This window comes from Equus przewalskii, chromosome 25 (genome assembly GCF_037783145.1).
Source record: "Equus przewalskii isolate Varuska chromosome 25, EquPr2, whole genome shotgun sequence".
NCBI lineage: Eukaryota > Metazoa > Chordata > Mammalia > Perissodactyla > Equidae > Equus > Equus przewalskii.
The window spans coordinates 20,983,724-21,010,586 of NC_091855.1; the positions used below are offsets into that span (position 1 = coordinate 20,983,724).

The 26,863-nt window shown below is 50.4% G+C and overlaps 1 protein-coding gene across 1 annotated transcript; it reads right to left on the reverse strand.

The window, feature by feature from the left end:
- Positions 1–137: 137 nt before the first annotated feature.
- Positions 138–24,891, reverse strand: TGFB3 (transforming growth factor beta 3). Its single transcript, XM_008527102.2, has 7 exons — positions 22,569–24,891; positions 14,757–14,920; positions 14,330–14,459; positions 8,871–8,978; positions 6,922–7,093; positions 4,612–4,765; positions 138–3,682 (listed from the first exon to the last, which is right to left on the reverse strand). The coding sequence occupies exons 1-7, from the start codon at positions 22,918–22,920 to the stop codon at positions 3,524–3,526; spliced, it is 1,239 nt and encodes a 412-aa protein (XP_008525324.1). The 5' UTR covers positions 22,921–24,891; the 3' UTR covers positions 138–3,523.
- Positions 24,892–26,863: the final 1,972 nt, after the last annotated feature.

Consider the following 26,863-nt stretch of genomic DNA (forward strand, 5'->3'; position numbering starts at 1 on the left):
AGGTGGCTGCAGAGCCCACTGAAGAATTGACTTAGCTGCCCTAGGGAGTTACAGGGTGAGAATCCAGAGTCTGGGGTTTCTACAGGATGCTAAAGACTCAGCAGTGAAACCTCAAAAGAAAAATGACACCCAAAAAGGCAGAGAGAAAAGGGACTTTATTGCCTTCTTAGCGAATGAACACAGGTTTGAGCACATTGAAGTGTTTTGTTTGCTTGTGAAGGATGAAGTCTGTCGATTGCAGGAGAGAAGAGAGGATGCGTCCCATCCTAATGGGGCTTCTGGGTAGAGTGTGAGGACCATCTTAACCGTTTGCTAACTTGGTTGTGAATTGGTTAGGAGGCAAATTCGAATTCCTTCATAGTCCCCTGCTGATGTGTAGACTTGGGAAATAAGATGTTTAGGGAGACTCAACATATGGATCTTGTGAGAAAGGATAAGAAGCTATGAGCCCTATCAAAGGACTTTTAGACCAGCTAGAGTGCTTGGAATGGCCCTAGGTAACCATCAAAATTGAGTCCTCAAGCTAATTGCTTAGTGTGCTCACCGTGTGCTGATCAGGCACAAGACCGGACTCCAGATCTCCCCCTTCATGACTCAAGTACTTTCAAGTCATTGTTACTGGCACTGGACTTCTCTTGGTAATAAACCAGACAGATCATACGATCCTCCTTTCAACAGCAGTGTCCCTCCTTACCTTTCCCCAAAACAAGCGTGTATTTTTGAAGACGGACAGAATGGTTCAAGTTTCTGTAGTGCCTGTAAATGACATGTGGAATGGGGAGGCTGGACTGCAGACCCCTCCCGTATTTATATCTGCTGATTAAGATAAGAATAGAGCTCTAACATAAAAAGAAGGTTTGGAATCACAGCGTGTTCTGTTTTCTTTGAGATACTTCAGGAAACACTTCTCGTTGCCTTGGTTCATTAGGATGGCCAACATTTTAGTGATGTCATATGAGGTTGGATAAAAAGGAAAGTTTATTCTAGGGCTGGAAAGATTATTTCCCTCTTCCTTATTTAAGCCTCGAGTAAGGACCAATGATGTCAGGTATAAATGCACTGCTTCCCAAAATGTAGTTTTTAGGCAGGCTGGACACTACCCCCAGTCCTAAAGACGTCTCTAGAGCTGCAGCCTGAAATTACACATTTTCAGTAAACACTTGGATGAATCTCATGGCCCTGAAATTTGAGAATGACTTCTCTAAATGGATAGACTCTGAAATTTGGGTAGCAGTGGCCACGGGCGAGGAGCTAGGCCTGCTGCATCCCCTCTCGAATGCCTCTGCCTCCCTGGGATAAGATGGAACCCAACTGCCCAGCCTGCGTTTAGGGCGGGGACATAGCCCCTGAAGTGCACTGGAAGTAAATGGGTGCCACATGGGCTAAAGCCAGAGAGAAGCCCTTTGAGTTTGGCTTGGTAACCAAACTCAGGAATTCAGTGTGGGAGAACTCCAGAAGGAGCAAGGTACACACATGCCTACACACACATACACAGAGGGACGAACATATTGTACACATCCTTCACCCTGAAGATTTTAGCTTCAAATAGACTTTTTTTACCAGGGGCAAAGTGATTTCAGTAGAGGAACATATTTGTTTGTTTGTTTTTTGAGGAAGATTGGCCCTGAGCTAACATCCGTGCCCATCTTCCTCTATTTTATATGTGGAACGCTACCGCTTGATAAGCGGTGCGTAGGTCCACGCCCGGGATCCGAACCTGTGAACCCTGGGCCATGAAGCGGAATGTGTGAACTTAACCGCTGCACCACCGGGCTGGCCCCAAGGAACATGCTTTTCAGGAGCTTCTAGATGGTTCCTCACTCATTGCAGACAGTTGCTTCAGGTGGACGTTGATACCACAATAGAATTCTGTATTGCTCTGGGATCTATGACCTCAAAAGAGAACTACAGGATTGTCCTTTTCTTGTTCTCTCACATTGCCGAATTCCTGACAAGAGGCCCACTGTCTGAAAAGGGGTCCCTGGCGAGCACTTTTAGGCTCAACTTGATAACAGTATCAGCCTTATATTCCCAGGCCATTTTCCGCAGACAGTTTCTCTAATTCTCAACTGATTTGGAGGATGAGATGAGATTTTCAAAAATAATGATGTTGGTAATTTATAGTGAATGTACACACCAACACATTTCCATATGCAAGAGTTCACACCGTGACCCTGCCCACAGTTAAATTCGTATACTTTCTACAAATCTGAGCCACTGCCTCTGTGTGTCTGAGAATAATATACTCTGAGAAAGGAAGGGAATACAAACACCAGTGCAGCCTTCTAAGCTGGCAGAAGGCAGCGCAGTGTGCACTGTCCCAGGTGTTCACACTAAGCAATGTATTCGATGTTCGAGATTCTCCACCCCAGGTTCCAGTTACCTCTGGTTGGTAGATGTCGACGTGGAGTTATGAAAAGAGTAATTAAGGGTATTTATCCAGTCAGACTTACACCTTAGAATAAGGCTTTTACTGTTCTAGAAACAATCTTCCAGAAGATGAAATGATCCAAGATTCCCCAAAAATATTTATTTATACAAAGATTTTGAGAGTAATATCTGTATTTGTCTTTATACCTCAGTCTATGCATCTGGGGCCAAGTCATTGTGTGGCACATGTCGACTTCCCCGCGTGCCTCACATGTTTAGCACCTGCTTCCAGGAACACTAGATGAGCACAGGGTCTTGGGGAGCGAGGGCAGAACCCACATGGCCCCAAGGCTGCACAGACCCAAGATCCAGACACGTGCACCCTGACCTGGAAGGTGTCTAGCCAGATGTCCAAGGGGAGGAAGAAGGCGAGAGGAGGCCCCCAGAGGGCAGACAGGAGAGGGTTAATTCCCACCTTCTGCTTCTGAGTTCAGCATATCCACAGGGCCCAGTATAGGTGACGGCCCTGGAACTACATTACCTGGATTTTCTCCCTGTAATGACCCTTGATGCTGATTGATGTCAAGGGGAAAATTTGCAAAAAGAACAGATTTGTCCTGAATCCCAGGGAGTGTGAGATACAATTCTGGGACTTTGTCTTGGTAACCTGTCTGAAGAAAAATGCTTGCCTTGTATAACGTAGTCCAGATTCCCTAGAGCAGATGAGGGGCAGCGATGAGCAAAGCTGACCTCAGCTCAGCAGTGTCTTCCAGTCTGGCCCTGTCCTGGCCATTCTCTGCCCTTCGTCCTCCCTAGGATATCCCAAATCCCACTGCTGCACGACGTGTCGACTTGTCATCCCTCTTCCTCTGTCCCCACCACCTCTGTCTATGTCACAGAAGATCTGTGTGTTCTAAAGAGTTCGGCCTTCCCCTAACCAAACCCACACTTTCTTTACCACAGTGATTCTCAGAGCCAGCAAGAAAGAGAAATGTTCCAGGAGGTTCCGGAACCTCCATCTCAGCCATGTGCCTGGAGCTGAAGGTTGTGGCTCCAGGCCTCTAGGTGAGGTCTGTTGCTTTTGTGTTTCCCGAGGAGCAGGCAGGCAGGCAGTGGCACTTCTCTCTCCTCTCTCAACGTCACAGGCGGGGCCTCAGCTACACTTACAGGACTTCACCACCATGTTAGAGAGCTGTTCCACCTTGGGGGTCCTCCCGACATAGTACAGGATGGTCAGGGGCTCCAAGTCCTGGGGCACACAGCAAGGTGAGGCAGATGCTTCGGGATTCAGGGTGTTGTACAGTCCCAGCACCTGGGGAGGGAAGCATCACTTAGAGGTTGGAAAGCCACACTTTTTCCAGGGGCTGCTCCAGAGGCTGAGCACGTAGTAAACTGGCCATCGATGCTATTTCAGAGGGATTGGTGGAGGGCAGTTTGGGTGGACTAGTTGCTGTCCATCCAGAAAGGGAGAATGTAGAACACCCGCCACCTGCTTGAGCCTTATCAGTTTAGGCATGTAACAGTTATTGGGTGACTTTAAATTGATGAGGAAATTCTCTTTGCTCTGAAGAAAACACTCTTACATTGGTCTTCCTAGCTGTAACTGGTCACTTGGCGAGAAACATACTCACTAAACATTGCCTTGAGCCGTTTAGTAAATGCCAGAGGATGGGGGCCCAGACAGGATGTGGTAATAATGAGCTATAAGGAAACCTGCTTCACCAATTAACCCCCTATTTTTGATTCCCCCTGAGGGAAAGAACAAGCTAGTTTCAGAGTCATGGACTTCCCTCTCACTCCCTGTCTCTCCCCATCGTTTCATATTAGCTGCTTCTGTGTTTTTTACATTGTCTTTCAAAATAACTCTTGTACATCCAAGAGGCTGGAATTACCAGAGTTCTGTAACTGATGGCAGCCTTTCTGCCCCCACTTCCTTGCTAGCCATGTGCATCTCTGACATACAGGGTAGCCTGTGACCGCTAATTAACTCCCATGGTACCAAAAGCTTTAGACAGAACAAATAAAAAGTCTGGTTGAAACTATGGAAGAAATTTTAAAGGGCAGAATGTGATCAAGTAGAGTTGGGCCAGGGTGCCAAGATCAGACCCTTCACCAAAGGGATCCTACTCACCCCAGGTCATTATTCGCTCATGCAACATTCAGTCCTTCAAGCAATCTTTTAAACAAGCGGCCTGGCCAGCCAGCCCCAGTGCCCCGTGTGGCATGAGCCCTGCTCCATACCGTGCTGTGGGTTGTGTCCGCACTGCGGAGGTACGGGCAAGGGCCTGAGCAGAAGTTGGCATAGTAGCCCTTAGGCTCATGGACCCATTTCCAGCCCAGATCCTGTCGAAAGTCAATGTAGAGAGGGCGCACACAGCAGTTCTCCTCCAAGTTGCTAAAACAAAAAATATTTATAGAAAATCAACCTAAAAGGAAACCACCAAGATAACAGACTTCAGAAATGGCCCTCATGTTTGCACTTGAGGAGTCCTTCCTGGCCATCCTAAGAGTGGCTCTAATCAATGGACTCCCAGGTTCAAGTGCACTGAGCTGTATAAACCATACAGGCAGTTTCCTGTGCTGAAGACCAGATCCCAAGGACATAACTGCATATACAGATGATGCATGAAGAGAAAAAAGGCAAAAGTGGCCCTGCCCCTTTTACATCACAAATCAAAACAGACTTAACATGCTCTACATAAAACCACTGAAAGTTACTAGCCAACCCAGCTTTGTTGAGGTTGGTTTTATTGTTACCTCCCTAATGTGCACCCAACCGGAAATGAACTTGAAGCTCATGCAGCTTGGATAGTACAGTAGATGACTGCTTAGACCAAATCTAGAGGCCGAGTCAAAACGAGGCATATCCTTCTATTAGACTCCTGATTCTTAGATCACCCCAGCTGTGACCATCAGGCCACTTCAATTCTGTTGTCTGCAGAAATCCATTTGGGCAGGCCCCTTGCCAAGTGGGCATCCAGCCTGTGGTTCAAAATCTGCTGAGACCTAGAACTTGCTACTTCCAAAGGCAGCTACTGGCCAAAATCTGGCTTCTTGTAGGTTCCAAGGGTGAACCATGGCAGACACTCTTGGTTATCTACTCAATAGCCATTCCTACCCCTCTTCTCCCTTACCATCTCCCATTACAGTCTAGAACACCAGATGCTTGTTTTCCTGGCTTCCCTTGCAGCTAGGGGTGGTCATGTAACCCAACGATGACCAATCAGACATAAGGAGAAGTATGCAGGGGGTGAGGGAAAATTCTGGCAAAGATAGTTGATCCTTTATAAAAGTCACAGATGGAAGAAGAAAGCTGCTGGTTCTGCCACTTCCCTGTTCTTCTTGTCTTGAGCATGAACAGGATGCCTGGAGCTCTAGCAGTCACTGTGACCATAAGCAAGAAGATGAAAAGCCACCATACTAATCATGGCAGACTGGAGAGAGGGAAAGCCTGTGTCCTCGATGGCATAATTACACAGCCAGACCAGCCCTGAGCCTGCTGCTATAGGCTTCTTATAAACAAGAACTCTCCTGGAGTTTAAGCCACTGTTACTTGCAGCCAAGAGCATTCATTCCTAACTGATTAAGAGCCACATAGAACAAGTCTGTGTGCCAGCCTTCAGATGGAGGCAACTGTACTGCCTCTCCTATACATTCTGTTCCCAAGCTCAGCATCTCTAGTTCATTCAGTTGTTCCCCATAAGACATGGTTTTAGATCTAAAGATTTCCCAGTTCATTCTCCCCAGCTCTGGTCAGGCATCCTCCTCTCCAGGCAAATGGACCCATTCATGTACCTTCCTTTACCAGAAGGGCTTCCTCCTCCTGTATCCCTACATTCCCAAACCTCACTCATCCTCGAAGGCTCAGCTCAAATTCCACACCCTTCTGAAGGCTTTCCTGCATCTACAGATGGGCTCCTTGCTCCAAATTCTTAAAGCGCTCTATCCTTCAGACCGTCTCATGGATGTGGTCATTTTCTACCTTTTATAATTGTTGTGTATGCTTTATCATGCCCCTCCCTTATAAATGAGAAGCTAAATAATAGAAGAGACTCTGTCTTTTTTCTCTCTTTACAGTGGCTACCCAACTATTTCTGAATTAGTTCACTAATTTCTCTAGCTCAAATTCCCCCTTGCAAATGGAGACTGCCCTATGTTCTCTCATCAGTAGCATCCTTGGACCCTTCACAGGGTCCTGAGCACTTCTCTAATGGAAGTTCCGGCATTAATCTCCCCACCAGGCAACATACCCTACAAATACTTTAAAACATGGAAACCATGGAGAGGTTTCAGCCAAGCCTCTCCAATCCAAACCATTTTAGCAACACTCTCCTCCTCATTTACTTCATCCAGGCCCTTACAGAGCTGGGCTGCAGAAAAACAGTGGGGCTCCCAGAAAAGCAAAGTTCTAAGTCTTTATTCCTGGAGATGTTTGTGAAAGCATCAGGGCCGCTCAGCTGAGCACAACTTAGGCCTGGGGTGTGACCCATGACAGGCACACAGTAAATGTTGTCTCAGGAGTTCACGGACACTGAGTGGGCCCAGGCTCACCGGAAGCAGTAATTGGTGTCCAGGGCCCGCTTCTTCCTCTGACCCCCCTGGCCCGGGTTGTCCAGCCGATGTGGGGGAATCATCATGAGGATTAGATGAGGGTTGTGGTGGTCCTTCTGCTTCTTGAGGCGCCCCAAGTCTCCACGGCCATGATCATCTTCACTGTCCACACCTGCAGAAGGGAAGGAAGGTGACAATCTGCTGTCTAAGGAAGGCAGCCTGCGGGCTGCTTTCTCATCCTATCCTGTCCCATCAGTGCTCAGGAGGAGGGGTGGTGCCATCTGCGAGGAAGGCAGGGGAGGCGGGGCAGCTTCAGGCTAATGTCCACCTGCAGGAAGGGGAAGACTGGGTGGAGGGACTGGTATCAAAGGAACCCGCAGGACGCCCCTGGTGGGGTCCCCTCTTGACTCCTGTGCGTACATCTTCCGGAGGACAGAGAACCCTTCCTGAGATGCTTCCTGGGGATCGTCAGGGATCCATGAAGCATCCGTGTCACTAGGTGGCCACCTAACACATACCTCCGGTTGTCAGTTTAGATTCTGAGACTTCGAATCCCAGGGTGTGAGTTTCCTCTTATACTCTGACTTGGTCAAGATAGCACAGAAGTCCCACTTAGAATCAGAAGTGTCACAATTTAAGAGAGTTTGAACGGGAGCCAGAGGAACAGGAATGAATAATTGTTAACACTGACACTGCATTTATAGTTTCAAAAGTTTGTTCACTATAAAACTCAGACGAGATACTCAAGTGTATGAGAAACAGCTTAGCAAACAAATTCTGGAAAGAAAACTTGCTATTTCATCTGAAAAGGAAAAGACTAAAGATTGAATTAGAAAGAGTCTCAACTAAAAGGAGATCTGTTTGGAGACAGACAGACAGCTGTTGTCTGTCTCCACCAAGGACAGGAACGTAAGGAGTTTAATTTGCATAGTGACTGGAGGGCCATGGACCTCAGGAAGGGACACCAGGACTGTGAGGTAAATGGGAGGCCTGGATCTCAAATCTCCTTTTCTGAAAATCTTAATGAACAAACTAACTGTTCACTGAAATGGGATGATTTCGTCCTAACCTGGCCTTTAGGTAAGGACTTCGAAGGTCTTCTGAGCTCTGAGGTTCTGTGATTAAGATGTGAGATCCTTGGCTTTTAAAGAAAATAGGGTCTGAAATAGAGCCCTCGAAGGATAAGAGACTGCCCAGGGCCGGGAGCCAAGAAAGGCCTGCACCTTTTTCCAGACAAGACTCTGACCTCAGGCTTCGACTTGGTTGATTTGATGACCAACCACCTGGCCTCAGGTGTGCCTTAATTGTCCAAAATGGGACTAGGAAAGGAACAGAGAACTTCCCCGAAATCCAGAGATTGTCTGGGCTGAGCACCTTAGACAAATGTTGGAAAACCGGAAATGACTCTCAACTATTTTGCCATCTCAACACGAATATCCTAGCCCTGAAGCAATCATTCAAACCCCAGTGACTCCTGGGCAAGGAGCAGGTGGCCTGGGCAACATCTGAAGGCTCAGAAGTCAGGGGACTCATATTCATGGCCACAGAATCCACTTCTTTCAGGGACGGGGAAGACAACTATTGTTGGTTGAGCATTTGTGGCCCTGTGTCTTACATTTGTTATCTCATGTAATTTGCATGACAACCTTGTGAAAGGTACTCCCAGACCCATTTTACTACTGAGCTCAGAGAGAGAGGCTTGCCTACATTATTTCATGGCTCTTACCAGCATAACTCTGTCTTCCAAATGCTAATATATTCCCTATATCTATAAACTGAAAGTCACACTCACCGATTTGGGGGCAAAGCAGAGTACTCAAGTACAAACTAGATGGCTATCTCTGTGAGGGAGCTTGGTTCCTCTTCTTGGGGTCTGGTAGGGGTCTCCCGTTCTCTCCTGCCTCATTAACGCCCCCTACCTACCCTACCACACACATCCATTTTCTTACCTTTGAATTTGATTTCCATCACCTCGTGAATGTTTTCCAGGATATCTCCATTGGGCTGAAAGGTGTGACATGGACAATGGATGCTGATTTCCAGACCTAAGTTGGACTCTGCAAAATAAGGCACAGAGTTGGTGAGAAAGCACTTTGATGATGGAGAAGCGTACCTGCCACCCATGCATGGGAGGGCCAGGCCTCTGCTGCCATGGGCAATCACAGGGCTGCCTTATGTTGAGGGTCCGAGGAGACAGCATGTGCTGCTGAAGCTAGAGCAGACCTGCATGCTCATGTTGCCACGTTCCATGTACTCCTGTTATATTATGAACAACCAAATGGGGCATGATGAAGGAGAATTTTAATAGTCATGTACTTACCAAAGTCATCTAGATACCAAAGGATGGTATGGGGAAGAAGTTACCAGCCTACCACGGGGCAAAAGAATGAGGATAGACGAAGGAAGGAAAAAAACAGTCGTGCCACCTAGGTGCTTGTTGGGAGAGGAGATATTCAAGCCAACCTGCTGAGGAAGGATGATGAGAAGAGGCGGTGGTCTCCCGGGGGGAGACCCGGGAGAGGCAAAACTGAAGAACTTTGAGGCAGAGAAGCAGTCATTCACAGGCCACAACCCAAAGGGCCACAAGACGGGAGGAAGGTGGCTCAGTCTAAGCCACAGGATTAAAACTCAGGAAGAGATGTGAGATCAGGTCACCTGCAAACACGCAGCAGACTCGGTCCCGGTGGGAGATGCCAGCATTTCCACCGGGGATCTGATTGTAGACAGAGAGCGAGTGGCAGACTCCAGAGGAGAGACAATGAAAATCACGGTCACACTCGGCCATACGTTCCGTGAGGAACAGGACATAGGAGCTGAAAGCTACGTGGTGGTTTCTTCTTTGGGAATCCTCGTTCACCTCAGTGGGGAAGTTGGGAAGGTGGTGGCTACCTGAGGGAGAACGAACAGCTCAGGAAGACAGTTGTGAAATGAGAGAACAGGCCGGAGGAGATAGCAGGGGGCTGTGGACAAGGGTCCAGAGGACACGAGCTCAGAGAGAGCAGCCTGAGGAAGCCTACAGGAGCCAGGCTTTGGTGACGACACTCTGGTGCAACAAGGCCAGCTCTGGCCCTTTCTCCTATTAGTTGTGGGATGAGGTGTTTTGGAAACTAAAATTGGGGAAGCAAGAAAATCAGTAAAAAGGGTTGAGTAAAGTGGAAGGAGAAAAGTAAGAATAAGACGGGAAAAATTTGAGGCCAGCCCCGTAGCATAGTGGTTAAGTTCAGTGTATTCTGCTTCAGCAGCCTGGGTTTCCAGGTTTGGATCCCAGGAACAGACCTGTACCACTCATCAGCCATGCTGTGGTGGCCACCCACATATAAAGTGGAGGAAGACTGGCACAGATGTTAGCTCAGGGCTAATCTTCTTCAGCAAAAAAAAGGAGGTGGGATTTGAATTGAATTCAGTATTTTATGCAGGGAAACCAGGTAAGGTCTCATATCATGTCAATTCTGGTGGGTAAGACTCAACTGGGGAAGCTCTGTTGATCCTGGGGCAGCAGTGAGCTGTGGTCAGGTGTAGGAAAGGTCACAGGGGATGGACCTCTCTGGGGCCAAGGTCAGCATGTCAGGTTGCTGATTGATTTACTTCTCCCTGAGGCCACTCCTCATTCTGTGTGAGCATCCAGCCTTGGGGCCAAGCTGCAGTCTTCCTGAAATCTAGTGTCATCAGGGAAAAACCCAGAGTCCAGGCCAGCTCAGCATCCTTCTCATGGGCAAATTCACCCAAGCCCAGAGATTCCAGTCACCATTAGGCAGACCTGGACGTCCCAGTCCTATTGGTTAAAAACCAACTCTATCCCTTCTTCCATAAACTCCGGAGCCCAGCCTCTTTGTTCTACCCCAAGTCAGGGAGTCTCTGGGACACACTGATACCTGCTGAGCTTGAAGATCTCTGTTCTAGAAGGTTAGCTCGGGTGGGGAGCAAAGGGGCCAATACAACAAGGAAGCTGAGCCCCAGCCAGAGAACAAGAAGTGAACAGAGAGGGAGGGAGGGAGGCATAAGAAGGGTCTTCTTCCTGGTTTAAGGCAGCTAGAAGAAGGAGCTGGAGTCACTCAAATGGGCTACATAAAACAGTACACTTCCTAGGAGTCAGAGGGTTGAAGGGGGGCCAGCGGAGACCCGGAGTGGACAAGCTCTAGGACTCTGTGAGTTGCAAAGTCAAGGTGCAGACAGATGTGCTGGGGAGAGTTGGGGCTGGAGTATAGGTGGTAAGTGTGAGATGATGGCCTGGCTTACCCAACAGGCTTTGTCTAGGTGGAAGGCTCAGAGAATGATGACAATAATCACCAACATTTGTTGAGTATTACTGCATGTCAAGCTCTGCTCTATGACTTCACATGCATTAACTCATTTAATCTCCAGAATAATCCCACAAAGTCAGAACTATTATTACCCCATTATATAGATGAGACCACTGAGGCTTAGGGAAATTAAATGGCTTGCCCACGGTACCCAACCAGTAAGTGGTAGAACAAGGATGCAAACACAGGCAGCCTGATGTCAGAGCCACATTCCTAATTGTTAGAAACAAATGGGAACAAAGGCCCAACAGAGACCACCAAGGAAGACGCCCACATATTCGCTGAGATGCAAAAAGCTTGTGTTTTCCCAGAGTACCCCCTGTCCTGAGCCATGCGGCTGGGCATGCACTCTGCCCAGCTAGGGGAGGCCTGGCCCTGCACACAGAGAAGCCACAGACTGTGTGGAGCAACAGCACAAGCGTTTGAGGGCCTGGGCCTCCAACCCTGGATGGGGCTCCAGCCAGCTCTGGACCCAGAAGGCAGCCTGGGAACCTGGTGGACAGTAGGCTCTCAGATGTTTGCTGAATGAATCCAAGACCATATGTATGACTCAGTTTCCTCATCAGTCCCCACCACCAAGCGTTCCATTTGGAGTCCATGTGCTGCCTCGTCTGGGGCCACGACCTCTGAAGAGACTGTTGAGCTCCGCATAAGCCAAGATCTGGGTGTGATCCCCCGCACGAGGGGCGGCGCAGCTGTCTGAGTGGGAACTGAAGGTTCTAATAAGAACTAACCTCAGAGTTGGCAGCGGTGGGGATGGTGGGTGGGGGACCCATAGGTTTTATTACGAAATTATCTTTTTGATGTCTCAAGGATGGAAATCATTCTCGATGCAAACTTCTCATTGAGTGCTGCAGCTGTGAAAATAAGAACTCCTTCAAGTGCCCAGGGCTTCAAAGACATCCAGGTGGAGCTGATCAAAATCAGACAGGGAAGCTAAGAGATTAATTTCCCCGGCCTCTTCTTTCTGTGGCCATGGCGGGCTCTAGGCGGAGGGCTGTCTGAGTCAGAATTCCCAGCAGTGCTGCTGTCAGCAGATCCACGTGGTCTGTCCTAGGCTTTTGCCTTCGTGCTCAGTCGGAGAGAGAGGATGGAATTCCTGGGCACCCTTGGAGCTGGGGAAGACCTCCAGCCCATGAGCTGCCAGCTCAGTCTACAGGCAAGGCCTCTTCGATGGGGACCTGCAAACTCGGATGCCTACACGGCCCAGGCAGGTTATGCAAATGAGCAAAGCGAGCCAGCAAGTCATCCTGAATAGGGACTGCCAGCCTCATTCTTGGGGAACACTGGGGAATGGTGGGGCCTGTGGGGACATGAAAAACGCATGTCCCACCTCAAGAGGTGGCCACTACATATCTCTAGTGGATCAGTACCAGAAATCTTCCAATTTTTCAAGAAGAGCTAGAAGCGCAGGTTTTATGTGAAATCTCCTGATTGTAAAAACAGAAACAAAAATTGTTGACCACTAGTTAATTTAAAACAATATGTAGTCCACACAGTTTGTGATCTCTGCCTTAGAGCTTTAAGTTCTAGTTTCCTAAAACATCAAGGACAAGAAAGGACCCACCTGCCCCAGGGACTCTGGACATCAGTGTGTGGACGGACTGTGGCTCTAGGGCAGCTGATGACAGTAGAAAACTCTTTGCAAGAAGGAGAGAAGGAAGACATGGGACGGCCACAGGTACCCCAGCCACTGAGCTCAGACCAGGCAGCACCACCAAGTCAAAGAGGGGAGAAACAGTAGAGCGTGGTATCCTGAGACACCGTGACTGTCAGTCAGGAGACTCCAGTTCTAGTTCAGGCTGGGTGACCTTGGTCAAGTCGCTCAACTTCTCTGGGCCTCAGTTTCCTTATCTGACCCAATAAAAGCTTTCTCTTGTATAACAGGCTGAAAGCCACGAAGTTCTCCCAAATACAAGAGGTCCTTAAGACAGCTCTGGGAAGCATGACTGGGAGGCACCGTTACCTTGTTTTCCAGGTGAGGAAACAGAGCGGGTGGGTGAGACATTTAGGATGGGTGATGTTTGGTATGCCTGTTGCACAGCTCTACTTGGATGACTACCAAGCCTTTCACACTATATTGGCCAAAACAGAGCTTTCCCCCAAACCTGCTCTTCTCCCAGTCTCCTCTATTTCAGTAAGTGTTCCCACCTGGCTGTTGAGTCCGAACTCCTAGAAGTCATCCTAGACTCCTCTTGTGTCCTCACACCCCATACCTAATCAGCCTACTGATTGGCTCTACTGCCAAAACAGAACAAATCCACACCGTCTCCATGCCCACTGCCACTGCCCCAGCGAAGACCCCATGCTCTCACCTCAGCTCCTGCCCCCAACTGCTGTTCTCGCTTCTTCCCTCGACCTCATGGCAACCAGAGGGGTGTTTTAAAGATGTAAACCAAATCACCTCCCCCCACATCCCCAGGCCTGATTATAACATTCCCAGGACTTCTCATCACACTTGGAATTTTCCAAGTCCTAAAACCTGATCAGGGCCTTAGAGGTCCTAAGTCATATGGCCCCAGTGACCTCTCTGAGCCCCCCGCTCACTCCACTCCAGCCACACCAGTCTGTTTGCTGTTACTGGAACAAAGCAAGCTTGTTCCCACCTGAGGGCCTGGGCCCCACTCTTTCCTTTGCTTTGAACATCATTTATCCTGACCTCCACGGGCTGGCTGCTTCTCATCACTCAGATCTCGATTCAAACTCCTTCTTCACAGAGACCCTCCCTGAGCATGTAATGCTGGACCCCAGCCACTCCTTATCACACTGCCCTCTTTCTGCTCTTCATGTACTTACATTATCTGAAATTCCTCTTCGTCAATATGTTTACTTGTTTATTAGGTGTCTCTCCCATCAGAACAAAAGCCCCCTGAGATCTAGAGCCACACGTGTCTTGTTCACTGCTGCATCCCCAAGGCCCAGCTCAGAGCGAGCATTTAATAAGCATTAGATGAGCGAATGGATGAAGGACACATGGAGTCAGCGGCAGAGCTCGGCTCTGAACCCAGATCCGTGGCTCCTCTAGTTCTGTCCTCTTCCCTCTGTTTTATGAAAGACCAAGGGACCTGAGGTTCCTTCCATAAGGCTCAACCTAAGAGTCGACCTACCTCTTCGCAAGAGCCATTCACGCACAGTGTCAGTGACATCAAAAGACAGCCACTCAGCGGTGCCCCGCGTGGGCAGGTTCTTGCCACCGATATAGCGTTGTTTGGCGATATGCTCATCCGGCCGGAGTATCTACACAGGGCAGAGAAAGGAGTAAGTGCTCAAGGGCAGGACGGAGGACTGCAGGAGACATCACAACGCACGAGGGCAGGGGAGGGAAGCAACAGGAAACCAGAAGTTCCTGAATGCTCCTTCAAGCACCCCAACTCTTTCAACCCTCTTAATGACGGACACAGATACAGAAAGTGAGGCCCAGAGAAGGCAGGATTCACACCCAGGTCTGCTGAACTCTGCGCCGCGTGGAGGTCTGATAGGGCAAGGGGGCTGGCTTTCCCATCTGTGAGGTTTCTGTTCTGGAAGGGAGTTCACCTGGAAGAGCTCGATCCTCTGCTCGTTGCGCTTGGAGCTGGGGTTGGGCACCCGCAAGACCCGGAATTCTGCTCGGAACAGGTTGGTTCCATTTTTCTCCACTGAGGACACGTTGAAGCGGAAAACCTTGGAGGTGATTCCTTTGGGGCAGACGGCCAGCTCATCTAGGAGATAAAGCAGCGGGGAGAGGGGCAACATGAGTGGGACCCACAGGAGCACAGTGCTGCCAACAGACACCTGCCAAGTGGCCAAGGTCCCAACTGTGACCTTCCTAGAGGCTGGAGGCCTCAGATCTAAAGGTGGGAGAGGAGGAAGATCCTTGGTGGCCCTGGAATCACAAACAGGCCTGAGTGAGGAGCAGGGAGACCTCGGAGCCCCAGGACATGGCACTAGGACTGGCCGGTCAAATGTAATCACCCCTCCTCCCATTGCCTTGACATCCCAACCCTGGCAGGCTCTGCAGCCTGCTTTTCCTACTCTTTTAGAAAATATACACTCTCAAAAGATAGCAGCAACTGCCCCTAGTAGTTTAATCGTCTCATACAAGTCGATTCATTTCATGTGTTTGTTCATTTGGGCATTCATTCATTCATTCATTTATTGACTGTGTGCTGAGCAAATTCTATGTGCCAAGGATAGTGCTCACGGGGAAGCAAAAATGAATAGACACGGCCCTGCCTTCAAAGAGATTAATACCAAGGGGAGGTTATTAATACCTAAACCCAAATAACAGGACCAGAGGGAAAGTTTGGCAGGCCTTTGGAGAAGCCCAGGAGTTTCTGCAAAGAGAAGGAGCAAGACAGCAGAGAGCACTTCACGGCAGAGGTGATATTTGAACTGGGTCCTGCAGGAGGAAAGAGTTTGAGGATGGAGAGGAAAGAAATTTTACAAAGAAGGACTGCTGGAAGCAAAGGCAGGGAGGGGAGGAAATGCAAGTAAGAGGGACCCCAGGCAGCCAGGCTAGAGCCCGAGACGAGGTCAGGACAGCAGACTGGTAACCACCTGTGGGAAGCTGAAATGTTAGGCTGAGGGGTTGGATTTTAGGCCATTAACAATAGGGAGCCATGGAAAGTGTTAGAGCAGTGCAGTGACATTATCAACACCGTGTTTTAGACCTAACGAGACAGCCCTGGTATGGCAAAGAGCCCATACCTCGAGCCTGGCAGACACACAGATGTTTCTTCAGACCGAGCTGGTCCGTCACTATTGGCTCCTTTCTCTCGAAGGGTTTCTTTCCTTGACAGCACACGCTGTGCCAGCCTCGGTCACCCTGCTGGCCTCTTCGTCCTTGTCCACAAGACAGAAGGCAGCAAATGCTTTCCCACCCCTCAGAGTCAGAGAAAGGGAAGCGAAAGATCCTGTCTTTGCTCCTGTACACTCTACAACCTCAAGGTCTGAGCAGCATTAACACCCAGAGAAAAACTTTCTACACAAATGGTAACAATAGCCAGAAGTTGAAATTCAAGCTCATAGACCCAGATTCCACACATAATGGACATGGCTGGAATGAGCTCATAATCACCCCGAGGGGTGGTTTGGGAAGTCATGGACAAGGCGGGAAGGATCAGAGGCCTGGAACAAGCAAATGTGCTACTGATCTTTAGGAAAGGGGGAGTGAGTGTTTCTGGAAATTGCCATCTGGTGGGCCTGACACTGGTTCTTAGAAAATTAATGGAACAGATGTTAGGAAAACAAATGTGTGAATGCCAGCTAATGAAGCCCTGATTAATAATTGGCTTTGAAAGGACAAGTACTGCCAACTATTCCCTAAGCCATTTCAGATAGAACCAGAAAGAGGAATCGTGACGGCAATTTAGTTTTTAAGTTTGCAAGTTTGTAACCTTCTGGACATGGATAAGCTACTTGGACTGGCAACCCTCTGAAGTACTGACATACTTGGTTTTTGAAGGAGCTGTCATCAATATGGCTTCAGTTCCAATAGTACCTCCAGTAACTGCTGACAGAGGGGATCAACAGTACGTCAGCACAATGCATGCATTGCTGTGAAAGGAAAAAGCGGATGGAAAATGCCACGTGCCAGCGAGGAGGGCCGGAGGAGTCAAAAGAGTGGCAAGCCAGGAGATGGGGGGCGCGATGAGCTAAGAGGGCCCTCAGACACCCTAGTGACCACTCTTCCTTGGTTTTTCCAGCCCATCAGTCAGACATCTGTTCCCTGTGATGGACTCCTCTTGGTGGGCATTTCAAGGATATTTCAAGAAGGAGGTGGGAAGGGTCATTTTTATCATTGAGATCTACAGATTTCTAATAGACTTAGAAGGAACTTTAGGCATCGTCTAGTGAAATCCTCTTCGGATGAAGAAACTGATGTTCAGAGGGATCCTGGCTAAGGTCACACAAATGGACACTAACAAGCAAAGCTCAGACACAATTGTTAGCGATTAAAAAACAATTGCCTAGGAGAGAAAAGAAAATGTAAATATAACCTTCTTAGCAATTAAAAACATTGAAGAATAATGATGTTTTAAAAAATTTGTGGATGGGGGCTGGCCCCGTGGCCGAGTGATTAAGTTCACACGCTCCGCTTCGGCGGCCCAGGGTTTCGCTGGTTCGGATCCTGGGCGCGGACATGGCACCACTCATTAGGCCACGCTAAGGCGGCATCCCACATGCCAAAACTAGAAGGACCCACAACTAAAGGATACAACTATGTACTGGAGGGATCTGGGGAGAAACAGCAGAAAAAAAATTTGTGGATGAGTCAGAGCATAAATTTTAAAAATGCAGTAACATCACCTTCCATTTCATAGAGCTTTTATTAACTCATCTGACTCTGACAATCCTTGAGGAGAATGAGAATAAAATTCACTATTTAACAAACGAGAAAGGTGAGTGTCAGGAAAGTTAAATGATTTTCCCAGGGTCACTCAGCTAGTAGGTGGCAGAGGTGAGATTTGAACCCAGGTCTTCTGATGTCATCCATTGAAGTGGAGACTCTGGACGTTGGAGGGCCCTGAGAGATCATCTAGGGGAGGGATGGTTTCACCAGCAAAATGTGGCAGGATTCCACGAAATGAGCCTAGAGTACCAACCTACGCCTCAGACAGGAGCCAACTCCCAGGCAGTTTTGTGGTTAAGCCATGCTTCTGCAGAACACTAGTATTATCGAGAGCTGGACTAGGGGGTCCACCTTTACAAATTAAATTATGACCAACTTTTTCCATTGCACAAGAAATATATATATCGATGGAGGCCATTTTCTCTTTTTTGCTATAGGGAAAGAAAAATAAGCAAAGAATATTCAAGTAGAGTATTCATGGAAAAACCTGGAAATCGCTGACCATGTTTAGACCACCGCCTTTTAAAATGTTTTGAGACACCTGGGTTCCGACATGTGCCTTTGCTTGCATGCATCATTTCCGCTGGTAACATGACTGCTGGTTCCAAGGATGGGACCACATGTATCAGCGTGGCAGTCCTTCTTTGTCCTGGCCGTACATTAGCATCACCTGGAGAGCCTTAACGACAGATCACGCCAGACTCGCCAGAGACTCTGACTCCATCGGAATGGGCGTGTCCAGAGCTCTTTTCTTTTCTGTTTTTTAGGCTCTCCAGATGATTCTGATGTGCAGCCAGGGTTGAGAACCCCAGTTTAGAGTGCTCTGCAAAGGGTACCATGGCTTCCACATGTTCTGGAAGTTTGAGAAACCACAGCTTTAATGACTTAAAATTTAAGTGGGTTAACCTTTAAGTGGGTTAACCTTTCAATGCTTGAGACATGTCGTTTAGCCAATGCATCATTTTTTAAAATTTTGAATTAGAAGCCCATAAACATTTTAAGCCCATGTTAAAAGTTGGGAAATTTCACACAAAGATCCAGATTTTCTGCTCTTCTGGGAAACGGTAAGATCTAGTCAAGCTGGGCCCACATGGTTAAATGCAAAACTCAGTGAGAGCTGAGCAGTAGATGCCTCTCTCATGGGGATGGGCGCACTTCCAGGTCACCCCCACCAGCCACCCCTACACACCCTCTTCTCCCCATGACCCTGAGGCCAAGTGTCCTGTGCAGTTTGTCACGGTGTGTATGTTGTGGCTTTTCTTCTAGATCATTTGCATTAGCTGCTTGGCCTCTGTGGGCAGTTGCGTTTGCAGACCCTCTGAGGAAAGGTTTTGCCCCAGTTCACTGAGTCTTAAGCTTCAGGGAGTTTAAGAATCAATAGAGAGCTTGTTGAAAATACAGATGCCCCAGGACCCCCTCCCCCCTAAGATTCTGATACTGTGGGGTGGGGGGCCTGGGAATCCACATTTCTCTAGCCTCTGGACCCCCTTGGAGAAACACTGACTAGTGTGCAGAGGGCACTGGCACTTAGAACAAACGAGTTCTTTCAATATGAAACGTCTTTTAATTTTCAGGAGGAATAAAATCTAAATGTAGCATCCAGAAAAGAAAGGCTGAAATCTCAAGCGTTCTCTTTGCTCAGGAACTATGGGGTTTGCTGGCTGTCTTAGCGCTGCTCTGGGATGAAAACAAGAGTCTGCCGCCAGACACAGATAATTACAAGCCAGGAGTTAAAATGACACCTACACCGGTGATATCTTGATGACAAGGATGACAGCGGAACTGAAAAAGCTGTGTCCTTCCCCACCACGTGGGTCAGAGAAAGCCTCTACTTACTCCCCATAGCAAAATCCTAGAGAATTAGAAAAGGGATTGCAGAGTCTGGCCTTCACCCCCTAGCAGAGGCTGCGTTGAATCAGCCCAGATGGACACATCAAATTGTTCCAGCTCAAAGAGTTTAGAGACTCTCTCTAACTTACAGAGGAGGAAACTGAGGCTCAGAGAGGCGACGTGCCCAATTCCACACGGTATAGTTGCTCAACCTGCTTGAGACTCTTCAGCAGATAAAGAAAACCCTTTTGTTGAATTTGGGAGAATGTTTGTGGCAGTACAAATCTCCCGGCCAAAAAAAATAGGCAGAGCTAAGGAAGCACACACCCAGTCATCCCTGTGCGATCCGCCACCGGGGCTGCTGAGATGACAGCTCCCATCTCCTCCTGCTTGGTCCATCGTGGGATTTGTTCACGTTGTAAACCAAAGTTCTATTAGAGCCTAAAGGTTAAACGTGGGACTTAAAATCCATATTTTACACATATGCATTAGTGCCTAACAGCACGCATTCTGCAGGCAGAATGTCCAGGTTAGAGTCCCTGCTCTTTTTGGGCCAATGACTTAAGTGATGCATGTTTCAGCATCCTCCGTATTTTAATAGGGAAATCAAGGTACCTATCTGACAGGGCAGAGCCAGAGGATGGGCTCTGTCCTCTTTGCTCTCGCCTTGGTGCCCTTTCTCCTGAGCCACTGGAAATTATTCCTTCCTGCACTCTGCTCGCCGGGCACCCCGTCTTCCTGCCCCAGCTCCTGCTGTCATTTCCCTCCCAGTGCCTGTACACTAGGCGAGGCAAAGGGCTGGGGGTGATGAAATGTAGAAGAGAACACAATCTCGTCACCTCCCCGGCAAAGGCTCTGCACCCAGACCCTGCCAGTGCCCCACCACAGATCCCCTACCAGCCCCTGTGCACCCTCATGATCTCCAGACAGGCTTCCCTCACCCCGAGCCTCTGTGACGGCACTCTGCTCCCGCTCAGCATCTGCTGGGCATTTGCATCTGCCCACTGCCTTCTTTATAATTAGTGTGCCTGTGCGTCTGCCTCTCCGGGGCTGGCTCAGCACCTGACCAGCTGCAGGGTGGGCCCAGGCTGTGTCTGCTCAGCCTCTGTGTCACCTTCAGCAGCTGCAGAGAGTCTGGGCTTGCTTCCTGTTGGCACCTGCGAACCTCACTGGCATTACCTGTGTCCCACTGCGCCCTGGCCCCTCCACGATATCCGGCGTAGCATCCTGCTCACTGTGGCGGGTTTGTTCCCCACCTGACCACGGCTCCCTGGCCCCAAGGCCACCCCCACCGGCTACAGTCTGAAGGTCCTGGCGCTGCAGCCTGGAGCTGCCCAGCATCTGTGCAGGCCTGCCCTGGCGTTTCCCAAGGCTATCCACCATTTCTGATCCAAGTGTCTGCACAAAATTGATGTCCACTGGCACCTGCGTGCCCTTCCCTCTATCTGGCTCATTCATTCTCAGTTCAGGATTCCAAGCGGGGTGGGCCCTGGTGACTCAGAATCCCTCCTCCCCAGGACTCCTCCTCCTGACCCGGATCATTAAGGTCTGAGTCCTTCCCTCTCACCCTGGACTCTCCTCAGACCTCTCCTGCAGGCCTCAGCTTTCTACCCTCCTCCGACATTTGGAGCTGCTATCTCCTGCCTCCATGGGTGCCCAGGGGGTTGGGGGTTCAGCCATCCAGCTGCTGGTGCCTCTGGGAACTGTAGGGCCCTGGCAGACCCTGAATCAGCCCCACCCAGAGGAGCCCCTAGGCAGGGAGCACTAACTGCCTCATCCTCCGCCTCCACTCCACATGGTAGCCACATCCTAAGGCTGGGCACTCCAAGCGGCCACAGGAAACGGGAGTGGAAACCCCTCGCCAGTAACCACAGGCTCCTGGGCCTGGTGTGGGTCAGCTCCCAGCGGGGCCTTTGGCACCTTCAGCCACCCATCAGCCACCCACTCCTCTTCCTTCTCTCTAGCCAGGTTCCTTTCAACCTCTGCAGTCCCCCTGCTGCTGGCCACCCTCACCCTGCCTGCTCTGTCCCACCCTCCCGCCCCCCTCCCAGCACTGCCCACCTCCCAGGTGAGCAGAGGCTGAGGTAGTCAGGGTGGCGAGGACACCTGCTGGTCGGAACAGCAAACAGCGCTGCGCCCAGAGTCTCTGGCCCACGAGTGGCTCACATTCCTCCTTCCTGGGCTGTCAGTTTCTCAACATCTGCCAAATCTCTCTCTCTTGTATTGAGGTTTTTTAAATCCCCGTTCAGTAAACACACATGACTTCCACACGTGTACAAACACACAGACAGCTCACCCAGAAGCCTCCCAGGGTCTCGGCACAGACAGGAGCCTCTCGGGAGGACGCACTTCCAGACACACGTCCCCTCTGTACCCACAGCCATCCCTCCCACCCACTCTTCCCATGACACGCAGACACAAAAGGGCCTGCAGCAATCATCTGCACATCCAGAGCCATGGCCCTACTTTCCCCGTGTCCACAGGCCTGGAAGACACCCATTTTGAGCACACGAATCTGTCTACCGTACAGAGCGAGACCACACATCGTCCTAAAGCACGTGCAGACGTGAACATAGGTACGTACCCTTCTCCCCCCCACACACACCTCACGTGGGTCACGTGTGTGGCGTAGACTGAAGGGCCTAGACAGCAAGAAGCTGGGCTTCAAAAAGCTTGACAGACATTAATTTGGGGCAAGTATACCCTTCTTCCCAAGAACTGGAAAAATGGAACTGGAGACGTGTCACGATGAGTTGTGAAAAGCAAGGAGAAGACAGAGGTCTCCACACTCCTGGAACGGAAGGGCTTGACAGAGAGCAGCCCTGCCCTGTAAGGGCACCTCTGTGCCTACAGTTACCTATCTGTGCATGTGCCAGCTCACGCACACAGGTTAACGGGACAGCACACTGTAATTCCCAATTAAACTCAAAGATGTGATGAGTTCAGCAAGCCACTCAACTCGAAGGCTCCTGGCCTCCCAGAAGCACCCGGCTCTTCCCAGAATGGCTCTGTCTCCCTTCCCACCCACCTACCCAGCCCCAACCGCGCATCACACCTACTGCGCCTTGGTGCCGATGCACCGGGGGCACCCTGGCGTGTGGCCACCGCTAGGCCCCCCTCTGTGGAGCTCCCTACTCCAGTTCAGACCCTCCAGAGCAGACAGCCCATAGAGAATGTGGACTCACTGTGCTCCGCCAGGCCCTGGATCATGTCGAACTTATGGATTTCTTTGGCATAGTACTCCGACTCCGTGTTTTCCTGAGTGCAGCCGTCCTCCCTCTCCCCGTGCATCTCCTCCAGCAGCTCCCGGGTGCTGTTGTAAAGGGCCAGGACCTGGTAGGGGACGTGGGTCATCACCGATGGCTCGGGGGGACTGGTGAGCCTGAGTTTGCTCAAGATCTGTCCCCTAATGGCTTCCACCCTCTTCTTCTTGATGTGGCCGAAGTCCAAGGTGGTGCAAGTGGACAGAGAGAGGCTGACCGTGGCAAAGTTCAGCAAGGCCAGGACCACCAGAGCCCTTTGCAAGTGCATCTTCATGCGCGAGCCGGGGAGAGAGGCCAGGGGGGCTGCGAGGCCTGGCGAGGAGGAGACCCCAGCAGACGTGCAGAAAGAGGGAGGAAAACCAGGCGGCCTCCCTAGATCCCGAAGACTGAGGCTTGGCAAGAAGGTGCATGAACTCACTGCACTGCGAGAGCTTCAGGACTTCCAGGAAGCGCTGGCAACCCTGAGCACGAAGAAGCCGGCTGTGTGCCTTGCAGCTCTGGGTTTCTTCTCCATGTGTCTAAACAGGTTCTGCTGGGCTCTGGCTCCCAGCAGGCCAGGTGGAGGGCAAGCAGAGGGCTGGGAGGGGAGGCAAGGCAGCTGGGAGTGGGAAGGGAGCTGGAGTTTTTCCTTAGGTAAAAATAAATAGAGCGGATATCTGATATTGCCAAACGCCGCTTGGCGATGGGGAGAAAGTGAGTATTTTAAAGAAGGAGCAGAGGGACCATGGCTGGGGCCCCAAATCAAAATCCTTGCCTTGCCCCGAAGGAGAATAAGAAAAGAGAATGGAAAAGAAAAGAAAAAAAAAATGTTAAAAAAAAAAAAAAGTCAGATCACCAGTGAGTAGGTGGGGAGAGGCAGGGCTGGGAGGCTGCTGGCCCAGCTAAAGGTGGGGGCAGCGCAGGACACACTTGTCTCTCTGGCACACCATTCATGCTTTCTCTTTTGTTTACACTTCCTCGGGGGCTTTCTAAATGACTTTGTTCACGCTGCCTCTCGTCTTCATTGGCTGGGAAGGGGGCTTATGTGCAATTGGAAGGCCGGGAGGACAGGCCCTTGGAGAGCAGCCCCAATAATCCACTTGGACGCCCAGGGTCACCAGCACCTCGGCTTGTCTTCTCCCTCGGCCATTGCTTCTGTTCCCTGCTTCTCTTTAAAAAATAAAAAGGAAAAGAAAAATCAAGTAGAAGCCAGCCAGTTCAGTGCAGCCTGCTCCGGAAAGCTGTTGCTCCTCTCTCAGGCTCCTTCCCCTATTTCTAGCCTCTCCTGCTCCTTCCCTCGGACTTGGCTTTCTGCTTCCCTCCCTTTCTGCCCCTGCTGCTCCTCTCTCCCTCTCCCTCTCTCTCTCTCTCTTTCTCTCTCTCTCTCTCTCTCTCTCCCGCACACACACATGCACACACACTGCTTTCTCTATTTCTCTCTGCTGAAATTTTATACCTCCCTCCCATGACGTCTCTGGCCGGGGTGGGGGAGGGAGGGACCAGCGCACGCAGCCTCGTTTGCTGCACGATTTTAATGTTTTAAACAGGCACAGGAAAAGCCGAGCCCATTTGAAAAATACTTTGCGAGTCCTCTCGTTCGACGTGGTAACTGAACTTTTTTTCCCCTCTTGGAGTCACTCCTGCTACACGTTGACTGTTTTTCTGGAAAGTTACTCCCGGTGAATCCCCTCCCTCCTTCTCCCCCAACTCCTTCGCGCTCTCGCCAGCTGTCAGTCGGTCCTCTCCTCGGCCTGTCTCTCGCTCCCTCCCTGGCCCCCAGTCCCGGGCCGCCCCCGGGCCAGGCGGGACACTGGGCAGGGTCAGGGGAGCTCGCGGGGCCTGGGCAGGGGCGGCCGTGCCCACCCTCCGCGGGGGTGACGCCCGGCCTGGGAGCGGGGTTGGAGGTGGGTTCAGCTCCGCGGCGATCCTGGCCCCGATTCTTCATTGACAAGATTGGAGTCGGGTGGCTTGCTGAAGCTTGGAGATGCTCCAGGGACTTGGAAAAAAATGGTGGCGTTTTTTTCCGGCAGATCGAGGGTGCCCTCTGGCGAGGCGAGGCCGCCAGTGAACGAGGCCCGGCGGGTCAGAGCAGGGAAAACGAAGGGCTGGGGGTGGGGGCGAAGGGGCTGCGAGAGAGGGCGAGGGGAACAGGACCGAGGGGCCCGGGGAGCGGCCTCCCCCGCGGCCCCACGTGCGTACAAGTGCACCTCTGCTTCCCCCAGCCCCGCTGCAGCCGCTCTCTCAGAAATGTCCACCAGATGTTCGCAGCCTCCCTCCCCGCCCAGGGTTCCGCAGGGAGCTGCGCCAGCGAGCGCAAAGTCAGCAGTTGGCCCGAGCCCATTTCCCAGATGGGTGAGGGGAAGTTTTCTCCGCTTTCGTTCTTCTCAGCCTAAGCCTCTAGGTATTTTCCCAGAGGCTTAGGGAGGGCAAGGCGCATTGCTCCCCACCCCCGCGCCCCCCAACACAGGACTTGCCTGTGAACTGATCACTTTGCTGGCGATCAGTTCAGCTTCCCACCACTCTACCTCACCACATTCCCGCCTTCCTGGACCCTTCTTGCGAGGGCTGGTTCCAGCTCCAGGCTCCTAGGCCACTAACGGAAGGGATGTTCGTGGCGTCCCCGGGATAGTGGTTGATCAGTTTACGGTTGAGGAAACTGAGGCACAGAGCGATTTTAAAAGGCCACGCTGTTTGTGAGTGGTGGAGGTGGTATTTAACACAGGCTCTCTAGTTTGGGTAGGCATTATTTTCATTCGCGTAACAAATGAGGAAACCTACGTGTAGAAAGCTTAAAGTAACTTCCTTTGAAGTTGCTTTTACAAGTCATATAGCCAGTGGGTGTCAGCACTGAGATTTCCACCCAGGAAGTCTATTGCCAGACTCTGTGCGCTTAACTACTAGGCTACACTGTCTCTGGAATTCAGGCATCATTTGAGAACTATTTTTGACGTTTACTATATGCCAGGTACTGTTCTAGGCTCTGGGGATGCAGCAGTAAACAAAACAAACAAACAAAACCCCCTCATGGAGCTTCCTTCCTTCTAGAGGCCGAGGTGGGGCAGCAGGGAAGGCAATAAACTAAATAAATATGCAAATTATGTAGTAAGTGCCATGGTGGAAAATAAAGCAGGGAAGGAGGGGAGGGAGTGCCTAGGTTGGCGGCAGTTGCAATTTAAAAATAGGATGATCAGAGAAGGCCACTTGCAAGGTGGGAGGGAAAATTATTACAGTTGTATCCATCTGGCCTCCACCTCTATCAAGTGAGTGTCTGCAGGGGTGGGGCTCTGGCATACCTACTCTTAACAAACCTCACAGGCGATTCAGGCGCCCAGCAAGGTTTGGAAGCCACCACTGGAGGGCTTTTTTCTGCCTTTGGCTTCCAGGAAGTTGGGGAAGAAGTGGGAGTGAAGGTTTGGAAACTGGATAGAAAGAAGGTGGTCGTGGTGTGGCTGGGAGCCCACAAGCAATGGAAAAATCCAAAGATTAATACTTTCTTTCTCATCTGGAGCCAAGGAAGAGGGGAACCAGAGAGTCATTGGAGGCCATGTTTCATCCATCTTGGATTTTTGGCAACAAATGTTTCTTCAGATGAAAATCCAACAGGGTATTCTCACTGGGAATCAGAGTTAGCAAGTAAAAGATTTTCTGGGTAATCTCTAAGAGTAATCCTGAGGGAGGAACCTGAGGTCCAGTGGGGGCTCTGCCTGGCTACAAGGTTGTCAGCAGAGCTGGGATGAAACCTCCACTCTTCTGACATCTGGGTGGTGCTGTTGCTGTCACCAGGCGTGCTAAGGCACAGCCCCACCGGTAAACACGTATGAAAGAGTGGTTGAACTGAGTAGTTTCCTGGGTATCTAAGAAATGCTTGCAATCCAGGTTGAGATGTGCTACTCTCTCTTCCAGGTCCTCACTTTTGAGCAGAGGCCATCTAGGCCTTACCTCCAGCATGATTTTGGGAACATTGCTCACTTTCAGGGCCATGAGTCCATCTTCTGGGGATCCCAGCTGACCAGTACCAGGGACCTGGCCAGTAGTGTTGACTTGGAGACCTTACATGGAGAGTCAATGAAGACTCAACTCGCTTGCCCCATTAGTGGGGGATTTGGGGGACATCTTCCTCTGCTGGCCTGGGAGAATGGCTGGCACCCAGTAATATGTGCTGGAGAAAAATACTCCGGTAAGATCTGGTGTCAGAAAAGCACCTGGCTCTGCTGCTTGACACTCAAGTGATTTTCCTC

Coding starts and splice junctions, on each gene's coding strand:
- TGFB3 (XM_008527102.2), bottom strand. CDS start 22,920: ATGAAGATGCACTTGCAAAGGGCTCTGGTGGTCCTGGCCTTGCTGAAC. Junction 14,460..14,756: donor AGAGGATCGAGCTCTTCCAG/GTGAACTCCCTT, acceptor TGCCCTGTGTAG/ATACTCCGGCCGGATGAGCA. Junction 4,766..6,921: donor GACACCAATTACTGCTTCCG/GTGAGCCTGGGC, acceptor TTTTTGTTTTAG/CAACTTGGAGGAGAACTGCT.